Source organism: Protopterus annectens, chromosome 1.part0 (assembly GCF_019279795.1).
Source record: "Protopterus annectens isolate FY-2018-M chromosome 1.part0, PAN1.0, whole genome shotgun sequence".
Classification (NCBI taxonomy): Eukaryota; Metazoa; Chordata; order Ceratodontiformes; family Protopteridae; genus Protopterus; species Protopterus annectens.
In genome coordinates, this window is record NC_056725.1 from 69066314 (window position 1) to 69083813 (window position 17500).

The 17500-nt window shown below is 41.9% G+C and overlaps 1 protein-coding gene across 1 annotated transcript in view; it reads left to right on the forward strand.

Annotated features, from left to right (window-relative positions):
* The window catches only part of LOC122811990 (thymus-specific serine protease-like), a 276765-nt gene that overhangs the window by 149709 nt on the left and 109556 nt on the right, over window positions 1-17500 (forward strand). The window contains exon 4 of the mRNA XM_044084235.1: window positions 13056-13185. Coding sequence (XP_043940170.1) covers window positions 13056-13185 — 130 coding nt within the window. The remainder of the gene's footprint in view (window positions 1-13055; window positions 13186-17500) is intronic.

The following is a 17500-nucleotide window of genomic DNA, read 5'->3' on the forward strand; positions in this document are numbered from 1 at the left end:
CTCAGAATCCAAGCAATTACTCAGAATCCAAGAAAAGGCTCAGAGACTTCCTTTTTATTACCTCAACACAGACCCCTTGCTATTCCGCCAGTGTTAGATATTGTGGATGTGAATCCAGCTTAAACCCGGACTCCTTACTCCAGCAGCAGTTAAACCGGATATAGTCCCTGACTCTCAAAAATTTCTGTATAAAAGCCCTGTTGCTGACCGTGAAACTATTTCTCAGGGACCCAAAGGGATTAAGGCCTCATCAGCAAAAAACCCAGTTCCCTCTGGCAAAGATTCCAGAGCATTAGACAGATGGGGAAAGAAAGTATATATGTCTGCAACTTTAGCAAGGAGAGCCTTAAACTGTCAGTTTCACATGCTAAAATGTCAGCAATTTTTGATGTCTCAGTTGAAACAAAAGATGCTTCCAGATTCAGATCCTCCTAATATTAAAGAAATGCAGGATTTATTGCATGCAGCTGAACAAGTGGGAAAACATACTTTGCAATGTGGGTTTGATTCCTTAGAGGCCTCCTGTAGAGCAGCAGTTACAGGCTCTGTCATTAGAACACCTGCTTAGTTAAAAGAACATACGTTACCATATCGTGTTAAGGCAAAATTATTGGATGCACCTTTGCAGCGGGATGTGTTTGGAGTTAAGGCAGAGGAGGTGTTAAAGAAGATGGGGGATAAGGCAAAATCTATGCAAAAAGTGAAGGATTTCTTACAGGTTCAGCCTCATCGTTTTAGCAGAAATTTGGCCAACAAAGAATTGGTCCTTCCCAGTCACAGACAGACCTCAAAGGGGCAGATACAGATGTCCAAGACGTAGAGGTCAAGTACAAGGTCCTTGCAGACCTCAACAATGAGGTACACCAGGCCAGAAAGAAGGGGAAGACAGGCCCCAACCATATAAAAAGCAGTCTCAATGACTTCCCAGTACAGCTGCCAAACGGCTCTCTTGACAGCCCCCTTAGGAGGAAAACTGGCACTTTTCTATCACAGTTGGCATTGCATCACCAAAGACAAATGGGTTCTCAACATTGTATCTCAAGGTTACAGGTTCCACTTTCACACTCTGCCAAGGTTAAAAGGAATGCCAAATCTGCCACCAAATCAATGGGCAGAGGCTCAAAAACAAATTACAGCACTCATGGACATGAGAGCTATTCAAAAGGTACCACCACAGGAGCAAGGACAAGGATTTTACTCAAGTCTCTTTCTGGTTCCCAGAAAGGACAAAGCCTGGAGACCCATTCTTGATCTTTCTTCTCTAAACACTTACCTGGATGTTCCGAAATTCAAAATGTTGACACTACAGCAGCTTCTTCCCATGCTGGGCAAGAAAGCTTGGCTCATGACTTTGGACCTCAAGGAGGCATACCTGCATGTCCCTATCAGACAAAACTGCAGAAGATACCTCAGATTCATAGCTCAGATTCATAGCTGGTTCAATGCACTATCAATTCTCTGCACTGCCCTTTGGCTTATCTACTGCGCCCAGGGTCTTCACAATGTGCCTGGCACCAGTAATTGCATTTTGCAGACAAAAAGGAATTCACATTTATCTGTACCTGGACAACTGCCTGATTCAAGCAGAGAGTAAGGACATGCTTCTAAAGCATCTGGCATTTGAAAAAAAGTTAAGTTGCCTGGGGTACACAGTAAACGAAAAGAAATCAAAACTTTAGTGCCCTCACAAGAGATAATATTCCTGGGTGCCAGCTTGAACACAACTGCCCAGATGGCTTATCTCACGCCAGAGAAGCAAGGACAACTGACTCTATGCTTTCAGTTGATGACAACAAAGACCCCAACTCCCTGCAAGAAATTCTGCAGGCCTTGGGCTACATGGCATCTTGCATACTACTAATTCCATATGCCAGACTGCATATGAGGAAACTACAATGGTACCTAAAGAGTGTATGGTCTCAACACTGTCAGTTTGGAAACAGTTATACCACTAATTCCTTGCCTTCAAGAGTTTTGATGGTGGGCTCAAGCTTGTCACCTCAACAAGGGACAGCCTTTTACTCAACCCACAGCCAGGCAAACACTGACAACAGATGCATCGGATTATGTCTAGGGAGCACATATGGCAGGAAAATGTATTCAGGGCGAGTGGCCCGCAGACCAAAGGCATCTTCACATCAATCAAAAAGAGATGCTAGCTGTACAAAATGCACTTATAGCTTTCAAGGACCTGCTGCATCCAGGACAACTACTACTAAAGACAGACAACACCACAGTTATGTGGTACATAAGCAAGGGGGCAAACACTCCTACCCCCTCTGCAGACAAGCATGACCTTGTGGAACACAGCTCTAGACTACCAAGTTCGTCTGCAAGCACAATTTCTGCCAGGAGAGAGAAACACACTGGCAGACGACCTAAGCAGAAACATCATGAATCCCCATGAATGTGAATTGAATCCACAAATATTAAGAATGATAACACAAAAATGGTGGAGCTCGGACATAGATCTGTTTGCATCCCCAATGAACTGCCAGCTACAGAAATTCTGCACAAGGAGTTAAAATCCACAAGCATGGAAAGTGGGTGCCCTCTCATTCAGCTGGAAAAATATGCTTTTTCCCACCTTTACCTCTCCTTCCAAAGGTACTCATAAAAGCCAGGCAAGAAGAGCCAAAGATGATCCTGATTGCACCAGACTGGCCACGCCAGCACTGGTACCTAATCTTAAAGAACTTGGCACAAGAACCACCCTGGATTTTGCCTCAAATCCCACATTTGCTGACACAGCACAACAGTCAGATACTTCAGTCAGCTAAAGACCTTAAACATAGCTGCATTGCAAATTCCTTAGCCAAGCAAGCAATGCCTCTCTCCAAAGCTGTTATGGATGTCATTCTGGAGGCCAGAAGGCCTAGCACCAGGAAAGCCTACGCAGATAAATGGAAGATATTCTGTGCCTGGAACCAGGTGCACTGCCTTGACTCTCTTGTCCCAAACATTCCTCAGATACTTCAATATTTAACTGAGATGCTGGACAAGGGCCTCTCCTTCTCATCCATCAAGATCCACCCCTCTGCCATTTCTGCTCATTACAACATGTATCCACCAATTTTCTCTAATCCTTTGCTCAAACAGTACCTCAGAGAGGCTAAAAACATAAGACCGCCCTGTAGAGCACCTACTCCAATTTCGGACCTCAACTTTGTTTTGGAAAAATTAACTTTACCTCCTTTTGAGCCAGCTAACACAGTGGAATTAAAATACATCTCTTGGAAAACTTCCTTGCTACTGGCAATAACATCAGCACAAAGAGTTTCAGAATTACAGGCACTAATGACAGTGGAACCTTTCCTCATTTCCACCAGGACAGGGCGTCTTTAAGAACTAGCCCTACGCTTATGCCAAAGGTGATATCAAGTGTGGCTCTAAACAAAACTATTCACTTGCCAACTTTTTATCCAAAATCACAAAACAAAGGGGAGAGACTACTACATTCTTTGGACATTCACAGACTAGTTACGCTTCTACTTGGACAAAACCAAAGCTTTCAGAAAATCTGAGCAATTATTGGTAGCATATGCTGCAGCAGCACAGGGAAAAGCCATTTCAAAACAACTATTTCAAAATGGATAGGACATTGTATACTATACACACCATGGGAAACCTGTACCTAGCAGCATTAGATCTCACTCCACCAGGTCAACAGCCACTTCAGCTGCCTACCTCAGAGGAGTACCTACCAAGGATATTTTGGAAGCAGCAACATGGAGTTCTGTGCATACCTTCACCAAGCATTACCATTTGCCTCTATACTCCCAAATTCAGAGCTGGCTTTGCCACTGCTGTGCTGCAGGGCCTTATAGCCACCCCTAATGCCTTATAGAACCAGCCACCCTACCTCAGCTTTGGGATTCCACCCAAGTGTAATGACTGCAGCAGTGTAACATGATGAACATAGTACAGTTTTGTACCTACCATAAATGTAGATGTTAGAGTGTAAACACTGCTGCAGTCCAGGTTACCCTCCCTCCTTCCCCACTTACTTGCTGTTACATACCTCGGTCTTCTACCCTTTACTACCTTTGGGGGAGTATTTGCTGGTAACTGAAAATTGTTTGCTTTTCTTTTGTATACTTTATTAGCAATTTGACTTGCCTACCTATTTGGGGGCACCTAACATCTGGGGCAAGAAAAACTGACGGAAAAGGCATCTGCTGCATCTTGTATATCCCTGCGCACTGATGTCAAGGAGGAGGCGACAGCAGCCAACACCGGACCAAGACTTTGGAACTCTGGCTGATTGGGGAACTGACCGGGGAACCGCCTGACGGCAGGATAATCCAAGTGTAATGACTGCAGCAGTGTTTACACTCTAACATCTACAGTTATGGTACAAAACTGTACTTTTCTTTTACTATGCTTAAACCTTTTTGGTGTATTTGCTTTTGTTTGCAGGTATATTTTTTGTTTCAAATTTATATATATATATATATATATATATATATATATATATATATATATATATATATATATATGTATATATAATGGAATGGTGTCAGCTGCATGTTTTATACCCTGACAACCTGACATCATGTAAGAAGGGACAGCAACTGCCCCAGGACCCAAGACTTTGTTAATCAGGCTGACTGAGGGCAACCTGCCAGCAGATTACCCAAATGTAATGACTGCAGCAGTGAATACACTCTAACATCTACATTTATTGTTAGTGTACACAACTGTACTTTTCTCCACTTCCAGTGATTGCCAGGCGACTCTTGCACATGCAGGAGCCTCATCGACTATTACTGTACATTTAGCAGCTGTCGCCAATTTCCATAATGGATTTGATAATTCTTTGGTTATGTCACACAACCTGTGCAAGACCTTTCTGAAAGGAGTATTACACATTAAACCTCCTGTCAAGCCCCCCATAGAACCCTGGGATTTGACCTTGGTACTTCAGTCTCTCACAGGCCCTCCTTTTGATTCATGTGATATAAAAGTTTTTGTCATGGACGATGCTACTTCTAGTAGCACTTACCTCAGCGAGAAGAGTATCTGAGCTGCAGGCCTTGTGTCAAGAGACCTTACTTGTACTTCCACAGGGATAGGATGTTCCTTCGTACTGTGACCCCTCTTTCTTGCCCCAGGTCATTTCTGGATTTTCCATTAACCTATCTATTGACATGTCTGTTTTCTTCCCTCAACATTCTAACAGGGGAGAGTACCTTTTGCACACCCTTGATGTGCACTGGCAACTTCGTTGTTATTTGGACAGGACTAAATCTTTCAGGAAAGTAGATCAATCGTTTGTGGACTTTGCAGTACCCAGATTGGGTAAACCTGTCTCCCAAGTGACTTTATCCTCCTGGCTTAAAAACGTCATTACCTTTATCTACCAAACGAATAAGCTATCCTTACCTTCCAGAATAAAGGCTCATTCTACTAGATCGATGGCTACTTCTGTAGCTTTTCATTCCAGAGCCTCTATGGATGATATCTGAGCAGCAGCCACTTGAGAGATGAAAGTATGAGGTCTTGCCCATTACAAATTGGATTTGGCCTCCAGGGGACGAGCATCTTTTGGTTCTGTGGTGCTCAGGAATATCCTTCCTTAGGGCCACCCAGGACTCGGGTAGCTGGGGACTCAGTCCTAAGAGTAAGGAATGAATAAAGATTTACAACATCCGATAATGAAGTTGTCTTGCCATAATGTTCCATCTGTTATAGATCTTTATTCATTCACTACTTCCCACCCTCCTTCCCCTTGCCTGGACTCCTGGTGGATTTTAGGAACTCCTGGTTAGGGTATTTGCTCAGACAGAGCCTTCTACTGTTTTTCTATTACTATCTCTATTGTATATGGGGTAGGCAAACTCTATTTGGAGCAACTGAGAGGGCATTATGGGTAGGTCTTGGCTGATAGTTTTTGGCTGGCGTGAGCTTGGAAGCAGCCGTGTCAGTTCAGAGGATGGAACCGAAGTCCTAACAGTAATGAATGAATAAAGATCTACAACCCAGATGGAACATTATGGTAAGACCACTTCTTTTTTCTTTGATTTCTAGACACCAGTGTACTGCACACAGGTGTTCTGTGCAAGTTGCTTTTCAGTGAAAGTCAGACTAGCAAACCTATTTGTAAAATGGGTGACCAATGGCCGTTTATCTACATGGCTGGGGGCAAGCACTCCATACTCCATGCAAGTGTTTTCACTCCAGCACCTGTTTACATAAATGAAAATGTCTGAGGGGAAAAAACCTTGGGGCAAATTTTGAAGTTACATTTATTTAAAAAAAACTGCTCACCCATCAGACTGAGCAGATTCACTGCCCTGTTGAAGTGTATCATGTATGTAAGTGAACCTGTAGTTTGCAGCCTAGTACTCGGACTGTTAAATGAAGGATCATTCATATTATATTTATTAACTTATTCCAGGAAAAAGCTATGTCCTTTCACTAAGTCGAATACCTTAAGCCTGGTTATTTTTGCAGTCACTGTTTCAGATTCAGCTTGCTAGACTTTTGTAATGTCTGATGGATTTTTAAATGATTAAGATTTTCATGTATGAATATGATGCCTTCATGCAGGGCTTGACAGACTGTTTCACAAAGGTGATCCTATAAGAATTCATTACTTTCAATTTTGGTGAGTCTGTTTTCTGCGTAGCTTCTCAGTACATGTCATGTGCTTAGTTTCATTTTACAAGCATCGTATCCTGGATTTTGTTTTGCTCAGTGATGGCTTTCTCCACACAAACTTTCATCTGCCACTCTTGTCATCAAGCGTGCTGTCTGCCTTTAAGAGCTGAGGTCAGTAAAGACAGAGGCACATTCTACTCTTTGCATACTACATGCTAATGACTCTTAAAAAGGGCGTGATTTGTTGGGTAGCACATGTAGCCTATCTTGTTTTCTGATGGTAGGTTTGTAGTAAGTGCTTTCCTGTGCTATACTTTTCAGAGTCCATCAGAGTGCTCTTTAATAACACTAGGAGTGCTTTGTGTAGAATGTGATTTGTTGCTTTTAGCTAGCTCAGTATTTCTAAGATTCTTTGACCTATGGCAAGATCATGATTTCTCTGATAGTTAAGCAAAATATTTCCAGGTGTACTGCTAAATTTCAGACACACACACACACACACACACACACACACACACACACACACACACACACACACACACACACACACACACACACACACACATACACAGTACAAGCTTACATTCCTCTATTCCAGCAGTCACAGTTTAGCAGCATTTTCCAGATCACTAACTAAGGGAGTGTATACATGTGGTGGTGATGTATGCTTTTTACATGTGTGTTCCTAATCAATGGGCCTGCCTGTTCCTTTCTGCCAATTACAGTTTGCCCCTCGACCTAAGGTGGACTTTTCCCTTGGCAATGAACACAAAACTAACCAAAAGCCAAGTTGCAGATTATCATCCAGTACCTGGATTTACCTATGGTGCTTTGGGAGGAACACAGGGTTTGTCGCATATGCCTGTGGTTCAACTTTGCCACTTGACTTCTTCAGAAAGAGAAGTTTGTGGCCTCACTTGCAACTAGAGGAATGATGATATTTGAGATCTCCTTTTTGCAGGGAGCCAGTGTGAATGAAGGTCCATCATAAAAGCAGTAGCCAGAGTATAGGATGAAATCTTTAAGGTAACTCACAGCTGTGCTACTGAGAAATAAGTCCATTTCTAAAACTGACTTGTAGGTTGTGCAGGACCTGATCTCTTCCTTGTGGTCACAACTGTACTACTGAGGAAGTGAATATATTGTTATAACTGTCTGAGTTGTGCAGGTCATGATGTCCTTCAAGAATGCAACTGCAGTCCTTACATATGGGTTGTCCTGCCTCAGGCAGCCCTCGGTCGGCCGGATTCCAAAGTCTGGGTCCGACGTCGGCTGATGACGCCTCCTCCCCGATGTCAAGAGCGGCTGGGGTATAAAAGCATCAGCCGACACCATCTTCCTCAGTCTTTCTTGCCGCGCGGTGCCCGAAGCAGAAGCAGTTCAAGTGCCGGTCGGTTAGCTCCTGTGTTTTCAGTATCCGAAGTCATCAAAAAGCTAAGTACCCCGTTGGGGAACCTTTTCTTGCCTCAGCCGATGTCAGATAAAACTGCAAAAGTTAATAACTGTTTGTCTTGTGGTAAACAAAATTGTCTTGTGGTAAACAAATACCTCATAAGGACTTCCATTCTTACTGCCTTCCCTGCCTTGGCCCAGACCACGACGTCTCTGCCTGTGCTTGCTTCAACAAGCGCACACTCAGGCACCGGGCAGAATTTGCTGAAGACTTTTTTGGCGAAAAATACTCATATATCATGCCGTCGGAACAACCGAAAACCCATATTTCCAAAAAAACGGAAGGACCGGGACCGACATTCTCGGCCCATGACTTCCGACACCACGCCAAAACCTACCGTGAGTGCATCGATCTCTTCTGAGGCGGTTATTCCACCGCTCCAGACCGACACCGCTTTACTGTTCTCTTCGGCCCCGGAGCCTACGCCGGTGCCGGTTGTTGATTTTCCCCCAGAAGCTGAAGCCCAAGATTTGCCCAAGACCATACCGGTGGACAAAGTTACTCCAGCACGTGGGGCAGCTAGGCCTCCAGTGTCCATGGCAATCAAGGCCTACACACGTGCTAAGGCTGCCAGCCAGCTTTACAAGGGCCCTGGACCATGACTGCCTTCCTTATTGGCAGAAGATGAAGGGCCTGGAGGCGATGAGTGATTGTGCTATCCCAACCCCCAGTTGGGTGACAAGGCTGATCCTGGTGACGTCTGTCTTTAGACATCCAGTCAGTCCCTGGGTACTCTGGACCAAATCCATCCCACCCCAGGCACAAAAGAATCTGGCTCAAGTAGAATAGGAGAGCCAGTTGTTCATAGCTCAGTGCTTGAAATCAGCCAGTCTGACAGACGTTTTAGAGGTGGGACCACATTCTTGAGGAGTACTGCCTGATACCAGCACAAAAAAGTGTTCACTGTATGCATGCCCAACAGCTGAATAGAGCAATGGACCTTACCAAACATTCTTGCACGAACTCCTGTATCATCTTAGTTTAGCATAAAAAATTGCAGCAATTTTCCATGTTGTAACCTAACATGGAGCAAACAAATTGTGAATGTGGTAAGAGTAGAGTACATGGTCACACTGGGTTAGAGTCCTTGGATCTTTGCACTAGCTGTCCAGGTTCCAGCTGTCAGTTATAGCTCTTCTGCTAGAGAGACTTGGTTATATCACTCAGTCTGGGCTTAAGATGGTCCCCATTCAGACCTTGTTCATGGCTTCTAAGATGAGTTTCCATTTTGAATCAGTCTCATTTTGACAATGCTGATCATGTGACTAGGACTGCAGGCTCAGTGATGTACCTGCACAAGATGGTATGGCCGATTCACCCACCCCCGCTCTTAATGAGGAGTTCCAGAGCAACCTACCAGATGTCCATTTCAGGGAGGAAGTACTCTGGCCAACTTGCTAGGACATGATAGGTGTTATGTTGGAGGAACCAGGCATTCACTACTGTGGAATACCTTTGTGATCCTCTATCTCTGTAATTCTCTTCCTTATTTATTCAGTTTGGTAATAGGGGAAACTGATTCAAATTTACCTATTTCAGTTTCAACCTGGACATATGCAAGTGACAGTAGATTAACAAGTTAACAAGAATTATGAATGCAAATTAAATGTGTGAAGATGGTAATAAATCATTGCATACATCCATCCATCCATCCACAACCCCTCCTCCCATTTTTGCACAGGGGATCAGGGTGTTGCGTCAACAGTGACAATCATCTAGAGCTTGGGTTTGCACTGCCAGGTGGCTAGCTTTTGCCACAGTAGTTCTTCCACACCACATACTCACACGTATGGCCAATGTAGAGTATCATTTCACCTACTGCTTGCCTTTGGAATGTGGGAGGAAACCCACACCAACACAGGAAGGCCATGCAGACTCCACAGGCAAGATACCCCCAACGAGAATCGGGCCAGGGAACCTGTTGCTCTGAGAACAACACTATCTGCTGCATCACTGTGCTGCCCATTAAATTATTATTATTACTGTTAAGGATTTGAAGTACACACTATAGGGAACAATAGGAAGAGATGGTTAGAGTAAAGAGGGAATTGGAGTGATATAGTGAAGTCAAGTGGAAAAGATTAACTTTGCCCTAATTCTTACTTTAGCTAACTATATACACAGTGTGGAAGAGGCGTCCCATATTAGGGAAAATTAATGTGAGGAAGACAAAGGTGCCTGACTGGTGAAGGGAAGAGTTGGGGGATTAGATGTCTCCAGAGGGAAAGCATTTATCACATTGATTGTGACATGATTATGTTTAAACTGAGCATGGAATGGGTATGAGGTGAGTTCTTAAAGATTAGTAGGGGGGATTTCCAGAGTTTGGGGCCTAGGATGGTGAAGGTGTGGTTTGCGCAATGAAGTCTGGTTCTGGGATTTTGAAGAAGTGTACCTGACTGGTTAAGTCATCTTAGATTGTAACTGTGGGTGGAGACATCTGAATAAGTTTGGGACAAGGGAAAGACGGGAGTGCTCTTTGAGGAGACTGTAGAGTTGGGATCCCAGGAGAGCAGGTTGGCCAATTGCTGGACAGGTAGCCATTTGGCTTTAAGTGTGATACAGTAGTGCTTATTTCTAAGGGGACGGGTAATGAAACTGCATGTAGTTGGTTATAGTTTGGATGATGGAGTTTTTCATTGGATGCTGATGCAAACAGTAGAAGTCTATTTTCACTGTGTTAATAGAATGTCTTTGGCTGTGATATTCCTGGTTGATCTGGAAAGAAAGGTGGGCATTTTATAAGGCCAAAATCAAAAGGAATTTATGTTCTTCCTTACTGTTCTAGGGTAAGGTAAACATTCAGTGCAGGATCAAGCCACATGCCAAAGTATTTATTTGAAGGAGATGACTTAAGCAGTGGGGTTGTAAAGATGGTCATGGATTATAAAGTGAAAGTTATTTTGCTGTTTAGGGGAGGTAACAAACTGCATTGTCGTAGTCTTGGAAGTGTTCAGAATTAGCTTTTTGTTGTTAAGCCATTTGATAAGAGAAAGGAGATAAGCTTGTAGTTGTTGCTGTATGTCTGAGTAGGTCAGGTTTGAGTGAAATAAGACCATGTCATAAGGAGAGAGAGAAAGTAGAGAGAGGGGGAGAGAGATGAGGGAGGGCAAGTGGTAGTTTATTACTGAAAATAAAAAAGGGGGAGTCAAAATGGATCCCAGAGGGACTATTTTAAGGAGGGGAGTGGGTGGATCCCAGAGGGACTTGTTAAGGAGGGGAGTGGGTGGAGGCAATGTGTGTCCTCAAACTAAACAGAGAAGTACTGATTGGAAAAGTGTTTAAACTAGGGAGCTGGGCTAATTCAGTTTCTGTTAGGGTGATCTAAGAGAATACTTAACCAGATTGAAAGCTCTAGAGTCCGCAAAAAAATTGTGAGGAGGCCTTTGTCTGTAGCCAAGAGGATCTCATCAGCAAGTGCCCAGAGTACAGTATAAGCACCTTCTACCAGGCCAAATGTCATGCTGTTTTAAAGATAATAGATGATGGGAGATGAAATTTAGTTTCAAAACAACTAACCTATTACAAGAATTTTACCAATTATGGGAAAATGGAGATGGGTAAAGAAGTCAATGGCACTTAATGGATTATTTTTAGGTGGAGGGGTTGAGCAGTAGCCATTTTCCAGATATCTGGTATAATGTTTTGAATTGGGCAAAGGTTATAAATGTGAAGAAAGGGCGGGTAGTTTTGAAGTCTTTATATAAGAATAAGAACCATAGGAGAAGATTGTCAAGACCAGCAAGTGTGCCAATTTTTAGTTCTTCAAATAGTGGTACTACGTGTTCCCTGCTTTCCTTTCTGTCACATGGAAGTTGGATGTAGTTGCTGGATGGGAGTGCCTTTTACTAACTACAGCTGCTAATAGGTGTTAACTGTTCATGTTTTGTTCATTACCTAAAATATTTACCAAGGTGTTTGCTATAGTGACCAGAGCACTACAGTATGTTAATCTTCATGTTTCTTCATACATGGAAGAGTAGCTGTTGGTAGGTTTCTCTCCAGAGAGTCACTAGAAGCATCCTTTTTGTTGGGTGCTTCACTGGCTGTAATCCCTGCGGATGACTGAAAACTTGGATAAGTCCTCTCACACTCCTTCATGAAAGACGGTGAGTTATTTCCAGTGCCAGTCATTCTGTTGTAGGAGAGCTCTCAGTAGCATAGCTCTCAACCCATCAGGGACACGTTTAAAATATTAGTGTTGTTAACTAGAAACACGGGATAATGGAATATGAATTAGTATACATTTTTGAAGTAAAAGTCTACAACTCTTATTGTCATTATTTTTCTAACTGTAATTTGCCTTTTCTACAAAAGTCAGCAGTTTTAGGAAGAATTAAGAGGGGCAGAATTAAATTTTAGTCTAAATCAGGGCTATATGAGAGATGTGCTCAAGAGGTATTGGCATTGACTTAAGTGAGGATGCAGTGTAGGGTCCAGGCTTGGATCCTGCTAACGTTTGGGCCTGTTGATAACCACAGGCCTTAAAATGCCATTTTCATGTCTGGGTATGTGTTGTACAGTGGATTGTGAAGCAACACTGGTTGCAGAGTTATAATGTCCTGATTTACCTCCACCTACTTTGGTGCAGTAGGGAATCCGCCTGTCCTACCACATGACTCAGGATCTGTGATTGTCACCAGTGGAAGAGGGAGTGACACATCAAGGATTTGGGGCTACAGACCATATTTATCTCTAGGACCTTGGAGGAAAAAAAAAACTTGCATACCAAATAAAATCTTTAAAGGGATACTGCCTTCTAAACATGGTGATAAAATAGTGACAATTTTAACTCCTTAGTTTCTTATTGACTGCACAGTATGCAGTGCATCTCTGATTACTGAATGAATAGAAGTTAATGTCAAAGTCATTTTTAAATGTTGTACAGTGGATTGTGAAGCAACACTGTTGTATGTTTGTATTCAGGGATTAAACAAGCAGACTCTGCCTTTCTGAACATGAAATAGTGACATTCTAATTACCTTGCATGTGTTTACAGGTGAACATGTAGAGCTGGCAGAGAAATATGGTGCCTTGGTGGTATCTGTAGAGCACAGGTATTATGGTGCAAGTATCAACCTAGATGGACTAACTGACAAAAATATCCGTTTTCTTTCCAGTCAGCAAGCGTAAGTACACTTCAGCAGTGCAGTAAAATTATCTCTTGCTTTTAGTCAGATTTACACAATTATTGTAGTTACCTGTTTATTACACAGATTTAAGTAATTAGAATTTGAAACCACTTGCATCCATTTTCATATGGAGTCTAGTGAAGTCCACCGTAAATATGTCATCGGTGTGTAAACTTTTTATAGAAACTTTTGTGTACATGTGCCTGTATTTTAAATTTTAACAGATTCAACAGATTTAAAATTTAACAGAAATAAATAACAGATCTTTTGAAATTCTAATTATTTGTCCCACTTTATGAATAGCTTCTGTTTGCTTTATCTGCATATATGATGGATTCTATTTATGTAGTGGATTATGTGCATCATTGTTTGGTATCTGTAGGGTCTTGATATTTACTTCCCTGGAGATATGCATGTGGATAGAAGACTTGTATGTTTTTTTTTTTCCTCCAAGTAGGCGCATGGATTACTTCAGGTCAGTATATATGAATATTGATTTGATTATAATTATTGTTTCCCCTCTCAGGGTTAGCCATGAACTCTGTGTATAAAACTACTGTTCAACCTTTGTGAGGGATTGAGTGAGGTGTGTTTTTTTTTTTCTTCCTCTTGGAAAATGAGGACTTGTCAATCTTTTTGTACCACTGAAAGGTAAAGTACAAGTTTTCAGCTGCAGCAACATTTTGGATCATGGCCAGAGATGCCTGGTTATATTTGCATAGACTGATGCTTTAAACTTTCCTATACTGAAAACTGAACTTTGAGAACATTGAGACTGTGTTTTTTGTTTGCAAAGCATTCTAGCTAATTCCTCACATCTAGTCGCAAAAGGTATCTGAAGCACAGCCGGCAGTGTGCATCGTAGGGTTCGTTGTATTTACTGGAACATCGACTTTAGATGGATACTGATCCTTGGACATGTTTGCAAACAGCCTCTCTGTAAGCTTTGCATGCTGTTTGTATTCTTTAGGTTGTCTTTCTTGACTGTCCTAGTTAAAATATTTTTTCCTTTTTGTCTCTCTGATAAATGTCCCCTACGAAAATCACTAACAAATGTGCTTGAAGTCATCAAATCCTCATAAATGAGCCATCTTTGTTACCATTTCATCTAGGTGAATAGCACCGTTCTGACACTTTTTTTTTTTTTGTTGTGTTAATTTAAAAAAAGCTGTAAATACAGTTTAGTTGGATTTGTTAGACATAAGTCTAATGCATTACTTTTACTACTACTACTACTACTACTGAAACTGTATTGAGATGTAACTCTACAAAAGCACATCTAACAGAAACAAAGTATGTCTGGAGAAATGCATGTAGAACCACTTGTCTAAAATGTAGGAAATGTGCGCTTCTAAATTTAATCTTTTGAGTGGTAGCACTGCTATGCTGAACAGGAGTTCAGGTTTGTCCATGTATTTCTAGTGTAACGCCCACTGGAGATTTCCATACTTTACCAGCAGTTAGCATTGTCTCCTCACAGCAAGAGGTTCTCCAGTACAATTCTTGGCTGGAGCGACTTAGGTGCAGAGTCTGAATGTCCTCCCTGCTGTCGAGCAAACTTAAGACATGCAGGTAGGTGCGTGATTGTCTGTGTGCCTTCTGTGAAGGTTTGGCACCAGGCTGGCAACAACACTGTAAAAATCACTGCCAGTCAGTAGCGGACTGGTGATATGCTGTGGCAACCCCTAACCATGAAATGCCAAAAGACCTAGTGGCTACAGTACGTCATGGGACTGTGAGAGGAGACTGTATTAGCTTAGCAGTGTCTGCTGAAGAAAAAATATTTGCAAGGTAATGCAGTAGTAACAAACAATGAAAATTTTCTTAACCCAGGCTTTTGGCTGGCTGTCATCTGTGTCAGTTGTAGGAATTATTGTGTATTTAGATCCTGAGACTGCAAATGTTTCTCCTGCTCCTTGGCAGATTTCCTCATTGACTTATTGTTTTGATGCACATTTGTAGACTGGATGTCACTGGGGTGAACTCACAAAGGAGTGCTCTACTTTACAATGTACAGTAGAAAACTCCCCCAACTCTGAGATGCAGATGTCCAAGGATCATACATCTGTCCCATTAATTCTTCTATTTATAGAATCATAGATATTCCAAGGGCATTTAATCTTATGACCATTTAGCCTTGCAAGTATCCTCCCTCAGGCCACATCATCTTTCTGTAGGATGGCCATACCAATCAATACCAGTGTAAATTTGTTTGATATGTTTAAAGGAAGCTAGTCACACTGCTCAACATGCAGCTAGACAGTTATTCAGGAGATTAGGGAGGCACTGGGTTATAAACCTGTCCTCCCACCTTATTTCTCTGTTTGTGAAGTTTTGGTTCCTTGGTCTAGTATTTATGGAGCTACTGGTCATGCAGAGATGCAGAAGGTCAAGACAACAGGGTGTTTAATGGCACTATAATCAAGACAGATCTCTCCCGCATATTTTCCTAACAATACTGAAAACTGATCCTTTAGCCAGTCATCTTATAGACCTAATGGGAAGTACCCACTCTTATCAACTGTGAGTGTTAGTGTTAAAAAGTTCACATTACTGTGGTTAGCAGTGAGGAAGACTTTCCATTAATTCCTCTGTCTTCTATTGAACTTGTTTCCCTATTGCGAAAGAAGCCAAGGGACTAGATTTTTCATGTGGTTTAGAGAACACCTTCATTAATTCAGGCAGTACCTCAGTCCCTCCAGTATTATAGTATCTGGAGGTGCTATTGTGTGCAGGCTTGCTTACTCCTATTACGTTTCAGCCTTTTGTTCCTACTTAAAAGTGGAGCCACCCTTCATTGCAAACAGTTAAGCAGGTCTTGGTATGTTGCATTTAAGACCTTCTAGATATCCATTAGCTCCAAATCTAAATTTTGTTTTAGCAAAGCTAAGTTTGTCTCCTTTTGAACTCAACTCTACTGATCTGAAATATGTCATAGATGTAATTAGTGGCCGTTACTTTCACTAGAAACAATACTGTGCTGTAAACTTTAATGGTTAAGGAGCTTGTTACAGGGTTCTTGTAAAGTTTCCCCATAAGAAAATGCCGTGCAAGAGCAAATACTTTATGTATAAGGTGGTTTCCGAATTTATCCAGGATTAATCTGCTCAGCTTCAGGTTTTTTGTCTTAATTAGGAAACTTGAGCAGGAAATCTTTTGCAGTGCATGGATGTCTACATGGCATTGAAATTTTATTTACAGAGGTCCAAACTCATTAGACAAAGACTGCTCTGTTCATGTCATGGGTCACCCATCTTTGCATTTTTTTTCTAGAAGTACAGTAGTACACTGTCTAGAGATGTTATAGTGCATGTCTAGAGAGGTTATAGTGCATGCTGTCATATCAGCAGCTACCACTGCAACAGTTTTTAGAAATGTGTTTGCACAGATATGGTGGTGCCATCCATCTCTCTGCACTGTTTCAAAACATTCTACATTGGGTGCTTAGTCCAAGGACAAAAGGTTTTGCTACTGTTTCTGTAGAAAATTTTATAAATCTGTGGGTGTATATCCTGTACTATGTTTAATCTCTTGCTCATGATATGAATCCTGTAGCAGAAATCCTTAACTTACCATAACAGTGGATATATGATCAGTATGAAAGTCCTGCAAGACAACTGCTTCCTTTTTGCCTCCCATTTTGTCTCACCCAGTCTTCATGGTATTGGACCTTTTTTGAGATGTGAGAAAACGTGTTGCGATGAGGATGGATTGTTGTGTAAAGAACGATGTGTTCTATGGCCTGTGCTGGAACACATACTCTGACTTTGTGCATGCTTTGAATTCATGTCTTTGGCATATGAGGCAATATTCTTTGTGGATGGGGTGTTCATGTTGTAATTTTGGGGACAGCAAAGAGAAGCTGTGAGTACTGCAGTGAAACTTGATCCTGGGTGGTGAGAGATCGCCCTGACGAGGATTGCCTTCTGAGGCTGTACAGGGGGGGGATTATAGGTCAATATTTGGAGAAAAGTGGTATGGCTGTAAGAAGTTTAAGGGGCATATTAAGAGGTTAGCTCTTTATTTACTGGCCATCCATTTAGCTTTTTCATTGAGAAGCAGTGATGTTCTTGTTTTGGGAATTTGGCAATGAATCTGCAGATTTTTATCACATATTCAGTTTAGGCAAAGTTGCCTGTGATGGCTCTTGCAGAATGGGATAGGATAGAAAATGGGACATTTTTATACCCATAATTGAAGGTGGTTGAATTTTGTTTTCTCATAACTGAAGTGAGTTTGACAGAGAAGGAAGATTTGTTAAGTGGAGTAGTGTTTAGATAAAATGGTATTGATAGTAAACTTGTGTGTGCCC